Source organism: Microchirus variegatus (assembly GCF_963457635.1).
Source record: "Microchirus variegatus genome assembly, chromosome: 6".
In the NCBI taxonomy this organism is placed as follows: Eukaryota; Metazoa; Chordata; class Actinopteri; order Pleuronectiformes; family Soleidae; genus Microchirus; species Microchirus variegatus.
The window spans coordinates 18,413,018-18,430,482 of record NC_139807.1 but is presented as its reverse complement, the minus strand read 5'-3'; the positions used below and the strand labels follow the sequence as shown (position 1 = coordinate 18,430,482).

Genomic DNA, 17,465 nt, shown 5'->3' with positions numbered 1-17,465 from the left:
TAACTTCACTGGAAGTTGAACCTTCAGTCTGGTAGAGCACCCACCCCACTCCTCACTGCTGACTTTAGACCCCTGCACTGCACACACACACACACACACACACACACACACACACACACACACACACACACACACACACACACACACACACACACACACACACACACACTACTGGTCCTTTATGCCAGGAAAGGTCATAAGGAGATAACAAAGACAAGTACACACACACACACACACTGTAGGATTATGCACATATCCTACAGCTGCAGTGTCTAAAGTGCTCTACTTCAGATGGAGTAAAACACTATCAGTCAGGTTCTTCTATAAACCAGAGCTCACTGAGCCTTTGTCTTCATAGTACAAGAAAAACATTGGTGAATCTTCACACTGGTTAAGAGGCAACACAGACTGTGATCATAGAGGAGGAGAAACTTGAAATAGGTTGTTTTTCTTCTTGGTAGGTGGAAAAAACACAGACAATAATCAAGATCATATCTACAGCCAGACTGTCACTGTTTCAAAACAGCCTAAAAGTATGACACGTGAAAATACATTGTGATATAGAAAGAAACTACAAATACTGTCTGAGCAGAGTTCTGACTCTGTAACAGGTACCAGTTCATAGATGTAACATGTGTAAAAAAAAAAAGAAAAGAAAAGAAAGAAAGAAAAATAAACCCAAGCTGAATAAAACCAGAACTTAATCCATAATAACTACAGTAAATATTATTGTGATTTGATTATACAGTGCCTACTGAAGCCTAGTTATCTCCATCAGCGCAGAGTCGCTGCACTCTCAGGTCACTGACAGTCGAATGCCTACAAGACTATTGACATATTGTACATTGGTCTAAAAATGTCAGTGTCTTTATCATCTTTTTATATCTCTATTTCTCAGTGATATATATACGTAGACTGAAAGTGTCAACAATGCTGCCGTCTGAGGTACATTACTTATTTCAAACACGATCTTAGGGAATTAGTAGCCTACTGCTCGTTTACAATACAAAAACGATTAATCAGAACTAGTTAAATGTTAACGTTAGTGTGTTTTATTCTGAAGTTTTCACGTCTGCATGTAGTGGCTTACAGGGTGGACCTGCCCAAACCAAGATGGCAGAAACGCTGACATATCTACGTATATATATATATGTCTATAATAATTCCACCTCTTACACTCATGTAAGAGAGCAAGTGCTTTTTTTGTATACCACAAACCAACATTACTAACAATGCATGCACATTAACTGATGTATCACAGTCTAATAATATTGTGGACACACAGAACAGACAGAAAATGTATCATTCAACAACAACAACAACAACAAAAAACTGCAATTCATACTGAAAGAGAAATTCCTTGCTGCAGTGACCACTTCAGTGTTAGAGGAAGTGAGCCTCACTCTCCAGTGTTACCTGTCTGTTCAGATCTGCCTCAATGCTGTCCATGAAGTACAATGTGACGTAACAGGACCGATCACTGTGACGGAGCGGCTCTCCATCATACAGAATACTGACGTTGCCTCTTGCTGGCTGAATGTGCTTGTGACTGAAGCACATGCGGTGAAACAGTAGATTTAAGTGCATGGAGGCAGAGCTGCTGTGTGCGTTTTTAAATGCAGAGTCTGTTGCCTCACAGAGTCTGGAGCTGAGCCGCTAAACTTTAACACTGGCTCGTCTTCTCTGGGATGATGAATTGCTCCTGGTCTTTTCCTTCTGTGCCCACACCCACCTGCTTCTCCTTGCTGCTGTTGCTCTTTTCCTGGGTGGCGTTTTGAGGACTCTGGAGTAGGCGCTGGCGCTCGACACTGTGCCATATGCCATAGCCAAAGTAGATCAGGAAGCCTGAGAAGGGGAAGTGATGGGGAAAGATGCTGTCAAATGCCCTTGACCTGTAATTGAGTGTAACGCCCCTGCAATACAGTATCTACACTTTAAATGTTCCTTATATACCAGGGGTTCTCAAAGTTTTGATAGCCGAGGGCCAATTTAGGAACCCAACATTTGACTGGGGGCCGCCAAAGTTATTAATATAATAACGCTTTATAATTTACTGGGTAATTACCCAGTATTTTGGCCATTGTTCTTACCTTCTAATTACAGGTTAATACCAAGTAACACATTTCTGTTACCATATATTTACTGGCTAAATAGCTAGTAATTGGGGGCTGTAGCTACCTGCTTATTACCAGCTTATTACCCAATAATACACTAAAATTCACCATATAGAAACCAGGTAAATACCCAGTATTTTTGTTTACACTTATTGGTCTGTATCCAGTAATGTCCAATAAACATTTAACAAGCTTTGTATCTCCTGGATTAAAACTATCAACTGTAATTCATTGCGGGTCGCCAGAAATGTTTCTGTGGGCCGCCATCGGCCCCCGGGCCGCAATTTGAGAACCAATGGTATATACATTTCAAGTCAAGGGCTCATTGAGAAGATATTACCCGTCGATGTGTTTGGCCGAGGAGAACCTGACATTTCATGTGTTTCCATTTTGTAGTTCTGCTGTTGTATTTGGTTGAATGTGAAACATATTTGTGATAAAATAAAATAAAAACTTGTTTTACTGTATGGACTAGAGTGGAACAGCTTGTTATGGTTGTGGGTCATTTACACATAGTGTGTGGTCTTTCATCATGGTGGACATACAGACAACAGTGGTTAAATTTCCTAATATGTTGTAGTGGAAAAGCTTAAACATGATAGGAATCATCAGAAATCAATATCATATTGTTTGGACCTGTAGTGAAAAGACACTCACCCACAGCCATCCACACAGAGAAACGTATCCAGGTATCTCCACTCAGCTGAACCATGAGGTAAATATTGACAAATATGCTCAGAATGGGCAGAAATGGCAGCAGAGGGACCTGTGATGACAACAAGTAAACAAAAGACTACTTTGAGAAGCTGAATCAAGCCTTGATGGACGATTAGGTTTAAATAGGAGAAGGCATCTTAAGTGTGTACACACCATGAAGGAGACCTTCTTGTTAGTCTGAGGCTGCCTGCACACCATGAAGGTGCAGCCGCTGAAGATGAGGAGGCACACACACAACAATGCCAGGATCCACACTTCCATACCAAGGACGGCGCTGATGTGGTAAGTGGTGAGGTAGCTGATCACGCACACGACCAGCACTGTGACAGGTTATCACATGTTTAACAGGCTGCAGACTCTTTGAATATGTTATCAACATGAATGCATGAGTTAAGCCGGCTTGTCTACCTAGGACACAGATGGACATGTTGACCACACTGGAGGACTGCTCTGAAGGTGAGACGGGAGGGTGAAGGACAGTCTGCAGGGTGGAGCTGTCGGTTTTCAGCATGTGGAGATGGGACTCTGACTCTGTCAGCTCTGACTCTTCAGAGGACAGGTAATCCCGCTCTCCAGTACCTGCACGCTGCAGAGCTCCGTCTGGCTGATACCTGCAGGAGTTAAAGGTGGGTAAGTAGCTGCTGTTTTGTTTTTTGTTTTTTTAATGCTGCATTCCAAACATCCCACAACTCAAGATTTCCTACATATGAGATAATGTACAACTGTACAATTGTACATAACTACAGTCCATTACTTGTTAGAGTTAAAGAATGTGGCCAAAAACGGTTACTACACTCAAATTCAAAATACGGAGGTCTTTTAGGTTTGGTTTTCTGACGTAACTGGCAAACCGTGGTTACTCGGCAGCTGAGACTCTACTGACTGCAATGATTGGTAGACTGCGGTAGGTGGCGCCACATGCCAAAACATGATTTCAAAACATAAACATGATTTGCAGTCTGCAAAATATTTTTTTTAATGCAAATATTTTGTCTGTACTGTTGTTGGCAAGTTCAGTTTGTTATATGAACATTATTCCTGAGTCTCTGTGACATATTAGGAGGATTTTATGGCCAGTTGCTTTAGATTTATTACATAATGCACCTTTAACACTTCTGGCTAATTGCTGTGAGAAAAGAGGCTGTTTTCTCATTGTTTAGACAGTTGTCTAATCACTGGCCACAAGCAGAACTTCCACAGTTAGGCATGAGTTGTGTTTTTCAACAGTAAAACTGTTGCTGCCCGAGAGGTGGCTCTGCTTTCAGGGTTTAGTTGTTTTTTTGTTTATTTATTTTCCACAAATAGTTTAGATCTCATTTTAAACCTTTCAAAACAAGTGAGGCCTAAAAAATCTAGTTCAAACCAGAAAATGAACACTGAGCCAGTGTCTGCCTGGGCTGTGGCGATGAGTCAAGTACACGCACCTTGGTAAACACTTTCCTTCACTCAAGCAGCCACTGCATATTCATACAATGTGAGCATTCAGAGCTCTTACATCAGCAGTATGATGCCACGACCTAATGTGTACATTTCACAAACAAGGACATCATACCTGTGGGCTCAGCCAGGAAAGCTGCTTCCAAATACTGCAAAGATATGTGTCATAGTGACTTTTAATAAATGTACCTACCTGAGAATGAGAACACACGCAGCAACCAGCGAGTAGGCCAGCAGAGTTCCAATGGACATCATGTCAACAAGGGCTTTGAGGTCAAACAGGAAAGCCATGATGGCTACAACAAGCAAAAAAAAAAAGGTCAACTGGTAAAATATCAGCATTGCTGATTACAAGAGCAATCATTTTAAATACCAAAAGCACATACAGAAGAGCAACAATAATATTCTTACAATTACAAAAGGGGAAGAGACACCATTCAACAAATGCACATTAACATGATCAGGAGCAAATTAAACTTCATGCAGTAACGTTTTCACCATGAAGGACACACAAGAGCCGACAGCTGTGATCATCTCCATACCATGTGTCTTGTTTGATGTGAGATACACTGTGGCGTTGCCTCTCTGGTATCTCAGCACCTGACTCCAGTGTGGAGCTGATCTCAGCGGTGCAGCTCAGACAAAGAGCAGTGGTATGTCTGCTGCTCCTCACAATATTGAATGATGAACAACAATAACAGAGAAAGATTGCCCGGGCAGTAATGCCAGGTGTTCAGCACATGTGATACAGCCACTTCAACAGGTCATGAACCCTGCTGAGTACAGTGAGCAGTACTGTGCACCTGGGTCCTACTGAGCAGCTTTTAACAGGCAAGATGGTGTATGGGCAGAATTTGAATATAATGTCCAAAAGTATGTTTGTATACATGTATGATTGCTTTTAAATAAAAAACTTGGTTTGGTTTTGTGATAAGCTTTGTACTTTGGGCCTGGGTCTTGTGCCAACAAGTTTCCAAAACAGCTCAAAATTTGGGCAAACCAGCTGCAGCTCGCTTTCCTGCTGTGAAGCAACTCCACTACACAAATGAAAGAAAACAGCTCCACCCACTAAACCAGATGGTGCAGAGACAGAGGGAAAGTTAAAGAGTTGGTAGAATAAGGAGAGTTGAAAGGGCCTGTGATATGTGAGGGTCACCGTAGTTCCCTGACACGCTTGGAAAAGGGAGGAGTGAGCATTACATGTCCCTTACTCTTACACACCTTTAAAGGTTCAACTTCTGAATCATTTGCAATCAAAATCAGTGTAAAAGAACTCCAGTCGCTAACGACACACAACCACATCATCCAACGCAGAAAGCCACACTGTTCTAATCCATAGATGTATATACTAGGTGCATGGTGAAAGCTGTTGTGCTCTGAGATACAAAAACAGTCGGGTACAGGCCAAAGGAAGAGCATTTTACTGGATCACCAAAGACCCCAAGAGACAGCAGAGTTGGATCAATCCAATAAAACCTACTCAGCTTGTAGCATAGATGCCAGAGGAGCGAGCACAGAGCAGCTAGCTGATATGCATCGGAAACACTAAACAATACTGAACCTAGAAAGCCTCACTACCCCTTTCAAAAATGTCTCAACCATAGAACGGCATCCTGTATTGCAAAGGGCCCATTCGTAGTGACCTGGGTTTGATTCTAACCGCGGTCTTCCCTCCTCTCTTACCCGCTCTTTCACGCTTCACTTTCCCATCTAATGGAGGCAAAAGCCCCCAAAAAATCAGCAGACATGACAGTGTGGCTACTTTTCTCTAGGACAGTGAAGGTTTGACAGCCTGAATGTGCCTCACAAGCACCAACTCTGCAGTTGATATCAAATCTATAAGAAGATGAAGGTTAACACTTCTGTCAGTAGATCTGTGAAGCTTCAGTAATAAATGCTACCATTAGCATTCAGAAAATAAGCACCATGGCAATGCTTGCATGGTGAATTTCAGTATTAATAACGGTCGGCATGTTCATCATGATACCTTATCATGACTGGTTTAGGTTATTTCAACATAACAGTTACATATATTTGGACATATTTCCTGATGTGATGAAAAGTCAAGAGATCTCCACAATTACTGGAGTTCATCATGAGGTAAGAACAGCAAATCTGTAACATATAATACAAACATCTATCTACTGGTTGTTCATTGAGGCGAGTATAGCTCATCAACCACACATGCTTGTACATGACATACTTTCCAGTTGTTAACTTTTTCTTGAACTAAAAAAAAACGTTTCTGTGTATTTGGAATGGAGGTTGTCGCACCATGATGAGCTCAATGAGGCAATCGAATGTTATTCAAAATTAATAATGAGTGTAATATTTTGCGGCATGCTTTGAGAAACACCATTGAGATTTACATGCAGCCATCACCACCTGAAGACATGTGCAAAGATACAAATTGAAAACCCAGAGCAAGGCCACGCACCACAACCCCAACGAGAGACGAGACCTTGTCACGGTGGAGCTTACCCGCAGTGGTACCTGCTGCCATGGTGGCAGCCACAGGCGACTGGCGCTTACTCACTTGGGACATAAATTTGAACAGAATACCATCTCGTGCCATGGCAAAGAGAATGCGTGGCAGAGGGAACATGGAGCCCAACAGGCTACAGGGAGAAGAGGGTTCATGGTTAAGTTGAGAGCATTCTGGGAAATAAAACATGACCTGTGTGACTGTGAAAGACTGCAAAAACTCCAATTAAGGCAGAACATTTGATCATGATTTTGTCTGCGTGTTTGTTTGTTTGTTTGTTTTTTTCCAGAAAATATTTAATAGGCAACAAATGATTTCTCTGCAAACTTGACTGCGTCTTTCACAGTTGATTGTTGGAAAGAAAAACAAGCATTAGTGATCTCACTTGGACGCTCCCCTGGCTCTCACCTGCTACTACACCGGAGCTCATAGTGGCAATAAGTGGGGTCTTCGTCTTAGGATTGATTCGGGCTAAGGCTTTGAAAAGCACCCCATCCTCTGCCATAGCATAGATTACACGAGGCATAGGGAAAATGGAGCCCAGCAGGCTGCGTGAAACAGCAGAGACATGCAAGACCAACACATTAGTCCAGAGTCACAGAGAGACAGAGAGAGAGTCACATATTTAAAGCTTCAGAGCATGATTACATTAATTCAATCACAGTGTCGTTCTTTCCTGTGGTATCATCGTGTTACCGTTCGTTTATATCCCTTCAAATGATAGTGTTTCTGTGTGTTTTTAGTCTAGTGTTTATGTCTAAAAGTAGGTTTCCAGGATTCTCTGAAACCTGGTTGTTTTTGCAACAACAACAACTGCAGCAATGGATTATCTGAAATGTAACTGATTGGATATGTTGTGAAATTTGCTAATACGCATGAGGGAAGATCATGGGATGAATTTGTTGACAGAAAACTGAGCCCGCGCTGAAACCCTCAGGAAAGAAAGACAGAATTAAGATACACCAGACACAAACTTACCCACCATGTTTTATGATATTTCAATTATAAATAATGCATTATAAAGGCATGCAGTATTTCAAAAGAGAGAGAACAAAGCACTGCACACACTGCACCTCATTAAGCAACAGGAATCAATCCAGTAACAAGACAATGACAGAGAAATATGGTCACATGTTTGACCAGATCTCATTGGCATTTTCACACATTGCTTGTATGAATTAAAGTAACAAATCTGTTGACTCTAACAGTAACACTAACATGAATATATAATCTGTCATGAATACTGAGATTAAACGTTATCTTGTTAGAAACAGTTTGTTACCTGGTAGAAAGAGCACAGAGTGAACCCACAGCCACTACATATTTGGCAGGGGACCATCCCACATATTCAAAGGCCATGGGCAGAGGGCTCTTCTCATCCAGCAGGTAGTAGGGCATCATCAGGGTGAGCGCGGCAGACACACCAAAGTACGCCAGGAAGCACACGGTCAGTGACACTACGATGCCAATGGGGATGGCCCTCTGTGGGTTTTTAACCTCCTCACCTGTCAAGAGGACACGCAGAAACATTTACATTTAAGCTCATGAGGAAGTTTGGTCCAATAAAATCTCCCCCTCACTCTGAAACTCACCTGTAGTCGCAATGCAGTCAAACCCGACAAAAGCATAGAAGCAGGTGGCGGCTCCAGCCAAAGTCCCACTGAAGCCATAGGGCATGAATCCACCGACGCCATAATCGCTGCTCACGTTTGCTGCGACTGACAAGTTCCTGAAACACGTGAACTGGTATTTAATAACAACGCTGGGACTAAGAATGTAGGTAATAGGTGAAAACAAGGCCTGATGTCATGCTATGGGAAGCTTCCACTTCCACTTCCAAGCCTGTAATGCACACTGCACTGTACATGGTGGCACAAAGTGGTCTAAAGTACTCCTTTAATAATTTCTCCTGAAATAATTGTTTCATTTTAACACACAAATGCATATTTAACATTGATTTTAAATATGCATTTGCTCAATCAATGTATTGTACCTGCTGCTACTTATCAGTTACACACGTATAGATGTATTATATATATATATCTATATAACTGTATAAGTGTATTGTTATAAGTAGATGAAATGTATTACCGTGTCACTATGGTGACATTTATGAGCGATTCTTCACTTATCTTCCAGTTGTACGTGTCTCCTTTGACAAAGCCAGAGATGATGACAAACAAGAGCACGAGCACGTTGACTGAGGTGAAGACTTTATTGACCCAGGCTGATTCCTTAACCCCAAACGACAGCAGCCCTGGACAAAGACAACCACAAAGACAACAATCATGCTGATGATGATGATGATGATGATGATGAACAGTAGTGCTGTACATGAGACTGGACTCAAGACCACGGACCCATTTTTACTCAGCCTTTTCTCCTGATTTATTCACACAGACTGTTACTGTAACTGGAGGGAAAACGTCCATGTTTAAATGCAACCAACAACATTATTAGTTATAATGTCTTTGTTAGTGCAAACTGTTGCCGGTGGAACATTAGGTTCATGGAAACAAGCGAGGGTTTGCTCATGAAGCAAATCATTATATTCTGACCACTAGATGAAAAAGTCGATTAAAATAATTGTAATAAAATAACAATGAATGCAATGTTAAGGTCATTATGAGTCATTTGATGTAAATCATTAGAAAAAGTGCTTTGTGGAAGTGAATTTAACCTCTATAATTAGAAGGTATTCCATAAATCCAGTGTTCTTGGGTCACAATTATCTAGTTAGATAACGTTTGTGGTCACAAATCTGACCATGAGTAATGAAAATGGTGCACTCTGGGTCATTAACAGCTAACCCTAAATGACATAAACATGCCATTCCCACTTGTGACTGTGGGAAAGAGGGTGCTGCTATGAACCATAAAAAATGAGTAAGGGGTTTTTTCTTTTATTAAAGGACGGGGTGAATGTGTTCTCCCAGTGGACTGACAAATCTCTAGCCTCCAGTACGGTGGCCCTGAGGTGCAAAACACAAACGCAAACACAAAACACAACACACATCAAAAACACAAACGCAAATCAAAAAACACAAACGCAAATCAAAAACACAAAAACATTAACTCAAAACGGAAACACAAATCACACAACGCAAACACAAAAGCAGAAAACACGAAAACATTAACTCACAACACAAACACCACAAATGAATGTGGGTGATTCGTCTTGTATCTAAACAATATATGAAGAGCTTCTCTTTCAGTTCACGAAATCCTTGTAGCTGCAGCAGCTTCTCCAGTCCCGGAGAAGTGCCGCGTCAGAGCGCAGTGCCATTCCGCACGGCCATTCACAATAACGGCACACCTTGGAGTGAGACATCGTGGCATGCGGGGCAAATGTATGGCTGGCTACCACGACACACCCAATATTTGAATAAATGCTTTATACAACATGCTTTATGTTTTAAGAATGCTTAATACTCATAATGATTTATATAATAAAAAGGTAAATAATACACTGTCAGGATTCAATCCTACAACCCTGCCAGTATAAGTCCATCTTGTTGCCCAGTGGACTATCGCTGATGATGATTTTAAAAGGGGCAAAAGAGTCATAGCCTAAGGGAATTTATTTGGTTTGCAGTGTGAGATAATGTTGTTGTGTTAAACGCTTTAGTGTTTGTGTTTTCTGTTTGGGGCGGGATTCAAACTGGGGTTATCTGTAGTGTGCACTTTTACTTGGGACAGCAGCTCTACCAAGTGAGCTACAGTGAGTTAATGTTTTCATGTTTTCTGCTTTTGTGTTTGCGTTCTGAGTTAATGTTTTCGTGTTTTCTGCTTTTGTGTTTGCGTTCTGAGTTAATGTTTTCGTGTTTTCTGCTTTTGTGTTTGCGTTTTGAGTTAATGTTTTTGTGTTTTTGATTTGCGTTTGTGTTTTTTGATTTGCGTTTGTGTTTTTTGATTTGCGTTTGTGTTTTTTGATTTGCGTTTATGTTTTTGATTTGTGTTGTGTTTTGTGATTTGTGTTTGTGTTTTGCACCTCAGGGCCACCGTACTCCAGGGAGCATGTGCCCTGCTCCATAAACCTCATACTCAACCATCTTTGTGGTTTTTTTGCTTCAGCTCAAAAGTTCTACAGTCAGATAAAATGCACCCATTCTAATTCTCATTCTTTCTTTTTTATGTTATTATTTATTATTTGCCGTCTTACCAGAGAGCAGCAGAATCAGACAGACTGCAAAGAAGTCAGGGTACTGAGCCAGACCAGGGGAGTTCATGCTGAAGTAGGTTTTACAGAAGGTCTCTATGTGTCCGCCTATCATTTCATCAAATGTGCCACTCCAGGCTCTGGCAACTGAGGAGGTGCCTGTGAGGAAAATAAAGAACAGTCGCCATGAAGACACACCATCATCTGGAAATAACGTCTGAATCAGCCACTTTCCAGACACTCACCAATCACATAGGAGAGAATCAGATTCCACCCAGTGATGAAGGCCCAGATCTCGCCCACAGTTACGTAACTGTAAAGGTAAGCAGAGCCTGTTTTGGGGACACGGGCCCCAAACTCAGCGTAACACAAACCAGCCATGACAGAGGCCAGGGCAGCAATTAGAAAAGAGATGACAATGCTGGGGCCAGAATCTCCCTTAGCCACCTCACCAGCCAGTACATAGACACCGGCGCCCAGGGTGCTACCCACTCCCAGAGCGATGAGGTCGACGGTTCCCAGGCAGCGGCAGAGCTTAGAGTCCTCCAGGCTGTTCAGGTCCACCACTTTCCTGCGGACTAGGGAGCGCCCAAACGACAGAACTTGCTCCAGCATGTTGACTCTGAGGAGGGAGAGACCAAAGAACTGAACATACTTGTGCAGTTCACCTCCTCATTTACCGTGTGTCTCAGTCGTCTACAAACTGGTTTTCACACACATACTGTTTCTTATCACCTTTCACAATTGAATGGGGGATTTTGTTTGGTGTGTGTGTGTGTGTGTGTTTGTGTAGGTGCAAAGACCCACATATTATCATCAATATTTGCACTTTTTCTAGCGTTCACTAGACGGTGAAAGGTCAGTAAAAATCAAAGCTGTGTGAGTGCCTTGTGTTCAGTCCCACTGTATAATTTCAGCAGCTTCTGCAGATTGTTCAGAAAAGTCTGTTGCACAACGTGTTAAGATTAAACCGAGGTGGAGTTAGAACTGTTGACTGACATGTTAAACCTACAAAATATCACATACATTCAGGAATGCTGCACCACGGCGTGGTAAAGTTCACAGAGCAATAATCCCACTTGAATCTATTGTTTTGTGTTATGGTGCAATTCATTGTAAGTCATCAAAGGGCTGCATTCATAAGCGGACCATGAATGCAGTACAATACAGTACAATAAAGACATTCCAGTAGCTTTCTCTCCTAATTACATTTTCAAAAAAGGATTCATAAAAGGAAGCAAATGCAGATTTGATTGTCTTAATTCTAAAAATGTCCTTTTTGTTGTCAGAAATTCTTGCATGAATATAATGTCATTACATGATAAAAATGAGTGTCAGAATAGTTTCTAGCTTGCTTTTGAAGCCAAGGCTCCACCTTTGAACTGAAACTTTGATTTACTTTATCCCAAATTTGCTCTGACAACCGTCCAAATATGCACTGATCTCCATTTAAGTGTGAATACTTAGACTCAGGGGAAATGACAGCTCATTAACATGACAATTGTGGACTGAATTACATCATCTGCAGCAACACAGCGGATTAAAAACTGAATCTCTCACAGACCTGGATAAGATTCAGCTGTAAGTGAAAACACAGTTTTGGAAAAAGCTACATTTATACAAATTGCTAAAGTCATTCAGTTTGTCAGGTAAGATCATGTCAGACAGTCATGTACAATACCCTGAACATTCCACATTGTACAGTCACAGCAACATGAAGCACTCTACAAATGTCTCACTGTTAAATTAGTTCTTCTTCTTCTTAAGTCTATGTACATCACATTAATTGTAGCAAACGTATATAAGTGTTTTTCTGTCTCATTGGGGACATGCACCTACCTGTTAGAATGGCTCTGTGTGGATATGACACTGAAACAAGAACGCTGTCAGAAGAGCTTCTCTTCCTGCTTTCTCCTGCAGGGAGTCCTTCAGAAGATCAGCTGCACGTGTAGCACAGGTAAAAGACAAATTATAAACGTAGTGATCCCATGAACCCATGCAGCAGTAAAACTCCTTCTTGTCCGATCAACTCTAATTCACTATGCTGGCATGCACAGGCACAGTGTGCAGAGCAGTATTTTTACTCCTCCCCTCTATGTCCCCACTGTTCCTTCATAGGAGCTCCAGCCCCGCCTCAGCCAGGGGAGGGACACAAGAGGGCAAGAGAGGACCCCGGGGGAATGGGGTGGAGGTGGTAGTAGTAGTGGTGGGGTGATGAGGGAGTATTTCACCTCCATGCTGGTGGCTTTGGTGCAGTTTTTTCCCTGTGGAGACAATAGTGCACCATGAGCTCTTGCTGTGGTATTACACAAGAGAACAGAGAGGGGAAAAGGCAGATACTGGAACTTCTAATGCTCACTCAGGTCAAATAGATCCCAGCTGCCCAGATGCTTACTGCACCCTGATAAATGCTTAGGCAACTGGCGTAGACAAACATTGAGGCAGAACACTGTTTACCCAGTGCAGTGCACAGGAGTGCTGCTAAAAGCATGGGTGCTGATTGGTCAATGAAGGGTGGACAAGCTTCAGTACTGGGGCTTAAGTCCCCTTAATGGAAGACAGATATTGCTCAATTTTCCCTGAACTATTGGAGCCATGGACAAAACAAAATCAATATCACAGCTTTCAGTGGTACAACACCAAAAGTCCTGGATTCTCTATAGCAACTTCAGTTCCAGGTTTGCGCTCCAGGAGTCACATTTTTCAGGCAAACTGAGGCTGAGTTTGCAGCAGACAGTGTTTCTGCCAAAAACCAGCTCAAACCAGCCTCAGACCTCAGTGGGAAGGTGGCAGCTGAGCCCTAGAAACACCATCCAACTCACTGACCAGAGAAGTAACAGCATGACAACAGTCAGTTCTCTCTGTTTGTCCATCCAGACGGCCAGCCAAATATCATGGCCGATCGCCCACCAAAGCTTGGCTGCAGGGGCTGATTATCTGACCTGCATGCTGATGGGAAAACAACTGCTTTCTTTAATGGTGGGCTGACTGGAGACATGAAAACACACACACATCTACTGTACTTGTATAATGATTTAATAAAAACAGCCATGGGTTTGTTAACACACAGGAGAATACAGTATGGCCTCCATCAAAGGCAGAAAACATTTGAAATGACACATTGGATGTGTAATTGTGTTTAATTGTAATTTTATCTACGGCTTTATCCTCCACATGAGGGAGCCAATCCCAGCTGACATCAGACAAAAGGCGTGGTACACCCTGGACAGGTCACCAGTCCATCGCAGGGACGACATACAAAGACGAACAGCCATTCCCTCTCACCTATGGTCAATTGCAGCTACAGTGGATGAAAAAACAGTTGGTCAGTGATCAGTAATGGTGAATCAGTTCATCCAATTGTTAATCTAATAAAGGTGAGCATATTTCAAACATATTTGCACTATTTGGTCAAAAACAACAACTTTCGGAATGGGCATTAAGTATCTTCACATTCAGGTCGTCATCGTAACCATGGTGAGGGTGGAAAGGAATCACCGTCTCACCGTATTTCTTTGTTGACCTGCACTAATTGTGTGAAGCCAATTGAATGCATTTGCCCTCCAATGGTTGAGTGACCTAGCTTCAAAAACGTGGATATGGTCAACAGATTGAGTGTTGTTTGCCTTACGGACAGCAGCACTGCTCGCTCCAGTTAACACTGGTGTCACCAGGAAATGTTAGAGTGAACAATTACAGATAAGACAGACAACAGCAAGAGTGGACACTGGATCAAAAAACAGCAGCAAGGGTTTGGCCTGGAGGATGAAGATGAACCGAGGTCACAGAGGACTTGCAATGATGGAACAAAATCCCTTTTGTGGAATATTAATGAAAATAACAAGAGACAAAAAGTAGAAGTTAATCCACATGACATGGCCAAATTGGATATTGTAACCCAAATCAACTTTATCATCAAAGATCTATGTAAACATAAGCAGCTCTCTATATTGTATGTTTTATGAGGTCAGCATGAGCCACAGTTTAAATGCTGTACCTCTTGAATGTAATATAATGGTCCAAAGCCTCTTCATATTACATTTTTAGAACAGTCTGGAGACTGAGCCTGAAGACATTGCCTGGTCTTAGTTTGACTGAATTCTCTTTTTATTAGGCAGGAGGGTGAAGCGTTATCTTTGGATGCATTGATTGTCATTAGGTAAAACCCTCCCTCCTCCCTGTTCAACCAGAAGTGATTTCCTGTCATGTCCCTGCAGGTCTCTGTGTGGGAGGCTCTGTTTACATTCAGGTCAGTAGCATTAATGTCGCAGTCACAGTGTAGTCAGTGGCTTCCATCTTTTGTTGTAACACATCTGGGAGCAGAAACAGATTCCACTTCATGTGAGCTGATCTGTCCAAGAATCTGTTGGGCTGTTGATTAATTATGGCCATTTATGACCACATGTGCTTCTGGTCCCTCGGGATACAACAACTCCTCACAAAATGAATTCCTTACTAAGAAAGATAAAATGTGGAGTAGAATAAAGCTGTCTGGCCACAGGACATTCCGCAGATTTACAGCTCTAAATAAATATTTGCTTTCAAAACGCCCTCTTACACTGTCTAGTATAAGAGACATAAATATTTGCTTTCAAAACGTCCTCTTACACTGTCTAGCTCATTTCATATCTCTTTCTAGCTCTTTATACGAGGTAATTACTAGCTATGTACCAGTGATAAAATATACAATCATGATAGGATGATAGGATTTCTCATCTCAGCTAGAATCAAGTGTTTTAGGGTTCCTCATAGGTGAATACAGCACAGTAGGAGTGTGAGTGTGTACAGCAGAGCTTCCAGGCGTCAGTAAGTCAATCACTTCTGCTTAGTTTAACTAACCACTTTTTATTGTTTTCTTTCTGTCTACTGGCCTGCAACAGATGGCTGCTCTGCTCAGTGATGAGCAAAATATTGCAGAATATATTCAATTATAATATCTCTTTATTTCACTCGCCAGCCCAATGGACCTTTTTTCACCTCAAACACATTGACAGCTTTTAGCAATGAAAGCACAGATGACGTTAACAATGGCTCTGTTCAGTTCAAGTAAATCAGGACAATGTGAGCCAACATGCACGCCAACACTCAGGAAGCTAAATGGAACTCAGCCATTATTATTATTCATTTGATGATTTACACTTGGGATTTTCCCACTGTGACCTGTCAAAAATTGTCAAGTGTAAAAAGTCAGAAGAACTTGAGACACTTAAACATACAATTGTAGGTGTGTGCATCCATATGGGATTCATGTGTGTTTGCAAGAAAGCTTTTTATTATGGATTTTTATCAACTCCTGACATAAAATCACTGGTGTAAAATAACCACATTAATGATGGCTGAATCCCATTAAGCTTCCTTGGTATCAGGGTGCATGTTGGCTCCATGACACAATGTCTTGACCTGAACAGAGACATCAACACTTGTGCGTTAAACCCTTTAAAGTCAAAATGTCTGCTGTGAAAGAAGAATTTTACAATGTCTCAGAGTCTCAACTCAAGCCTGAAGCAAGTTATCACATTAGGAGACAATTCATGTTATATGTTATGAGGTTATGAGGCTCGGGTTAAGATGTACATGTATTGACAAGTATGCTGTTTAACTCTCAATATAACATGGGAATATCTGTTATAAGAAATGAAAAACGGCTTTAAAACAACATTTTGTGTCATGAAACTGCTCTGTTTATCTAGAGTGACAGCAATGTGTTTTTAAATGACTCTCTTAGTCCATAAAATGTCCATAAACAAGTTTTAACCATGTTTTTACAAGGACATTTATGACAACTACAGAAATGGGTAAAGGGTCCACTCACAACAACAAGCTAATTGGACTCACTGGGCATACTGAAAGTGAAACCAGAGGTCAAACCTTGTGGTGGTGCAGTGGTTGGCATTGTTGCCTCACAGCAAGACAGTTTCTGGTTCGGATCCAAGTTTGACCGAGGGCGCTAGAGCAGCACATTTAGAATCACTGTTTCTGGTCAGCGACAGAGTTAAAACCCACCCAACAACTGTATTATTTGAGGTTTGTAAGTGTATATAGTTGAGTTATTCATGTTTGAAATTAGATGTTCATGACATTTCATCAGCGCCGATTGCATTTGTTATGAGGGCTAAGGGTTTACAGGTGATGAGGGTGGGGAGGGATGGTTAAGGGCCCCATTTAGCTTCTTTGCCTGGGGCCCCCCCAGAGTCTAGGATCACCTCTGTGCATGAGTTCTCTTAGAGACGTGTCCAGGGTGTACACCTGCCTTTTGCCCTATGTCAGCTTGAATTGGGTCCATGCTGCATGTAAACAGACAGGAAGTCAAACAAACACGACCAACAACAACAAATAAAGAAATAAACTAAAGTAAACCCTATCCGTCAATAAAAATGTTGTGCTATGAAGCCTTTTCTCTAAAATGACCCGATTTAAATGAGAGTTTTGAACTTAGTGTTCTGTGAAGAATGAGTAAAAACTGCAGGTCAGCTGCCTGAAATGCCCTTTAACATTTTTTGTTCAGGCCACGTCTGGGTACAGGTCGGGCATTAGGACCCCGCGGTGCTGCTGTG

At 41.7% G+C, this 17,465-nt stretch overlaps 1 protein-coding gene across 1 annotated transcript; it reads right to left on the bottom strand.

The window, feature by feature from the left end:
- Positions 1 to 125: 125 nt before the first annotated feature.
- On the bottom strand, positions 126 to 12,852 carry slc7a2 (solute carrier family 7 member 2). Its single transcript, XM_083891562.1, has 12 exons — positions 12,751 to 12,852; positions 11,157 to 11,533; positions 10,915 to 11,070; positions 8,845 to 9,010; positions 8,346 to 8,482; positions 8,036 to 8,258; positions 6,750 to 6,886; positions 4,462 to 4,564; positions 3,240 to 3,442; positions 2,985 to 3,151; positions 2,772 to 2,880; positions 126 to 1,845 (listed from the first exon to the last, which is right to left on the bottom strand). The coding sequence occupies exons 2-12, from the start codon at positions 11,524 to 11,526 to the stop codon at positions 1,664 to 1,666; spliced, it is 1,953 nt and encodes a 650-aa protein (XP_083747688.1). The 5' UTR covers positions 11,527 to 11,533; positions 12,751 to 12,852; the 3' UTR covers positions 126 to 1,663.
- Between the last annotated feature and the right edge of the window lie 4,613 nt (positions 12,853 to 17,465).

Excerpts from the sequence above, each read along its gene's own strand:
- slc7a2 (XM_083891562.1), bottom strand. The coding sequence starts at position 11,526 with ATGCTGGAGCAAGTTCTGTCGTTTGGGCGCTCCCTAGTCCGCAGGAAA. Across the intron at positions 11,071-11,156 it reads GATTCTCTCCTATGTGATTG|GCACCTCCTCAGTTGCCAGA; the intron begins GTGAGTGTCTGG and ends TTTTCCTCACAG. Across the intron at positions 3,443-4,461 it reads GCGTGTGTTCTCATTCTCAG|GTATCAGCCAGACGGAGCTC; the intron begins GTAGGTACATTT and ends TAACTCCTGCAG.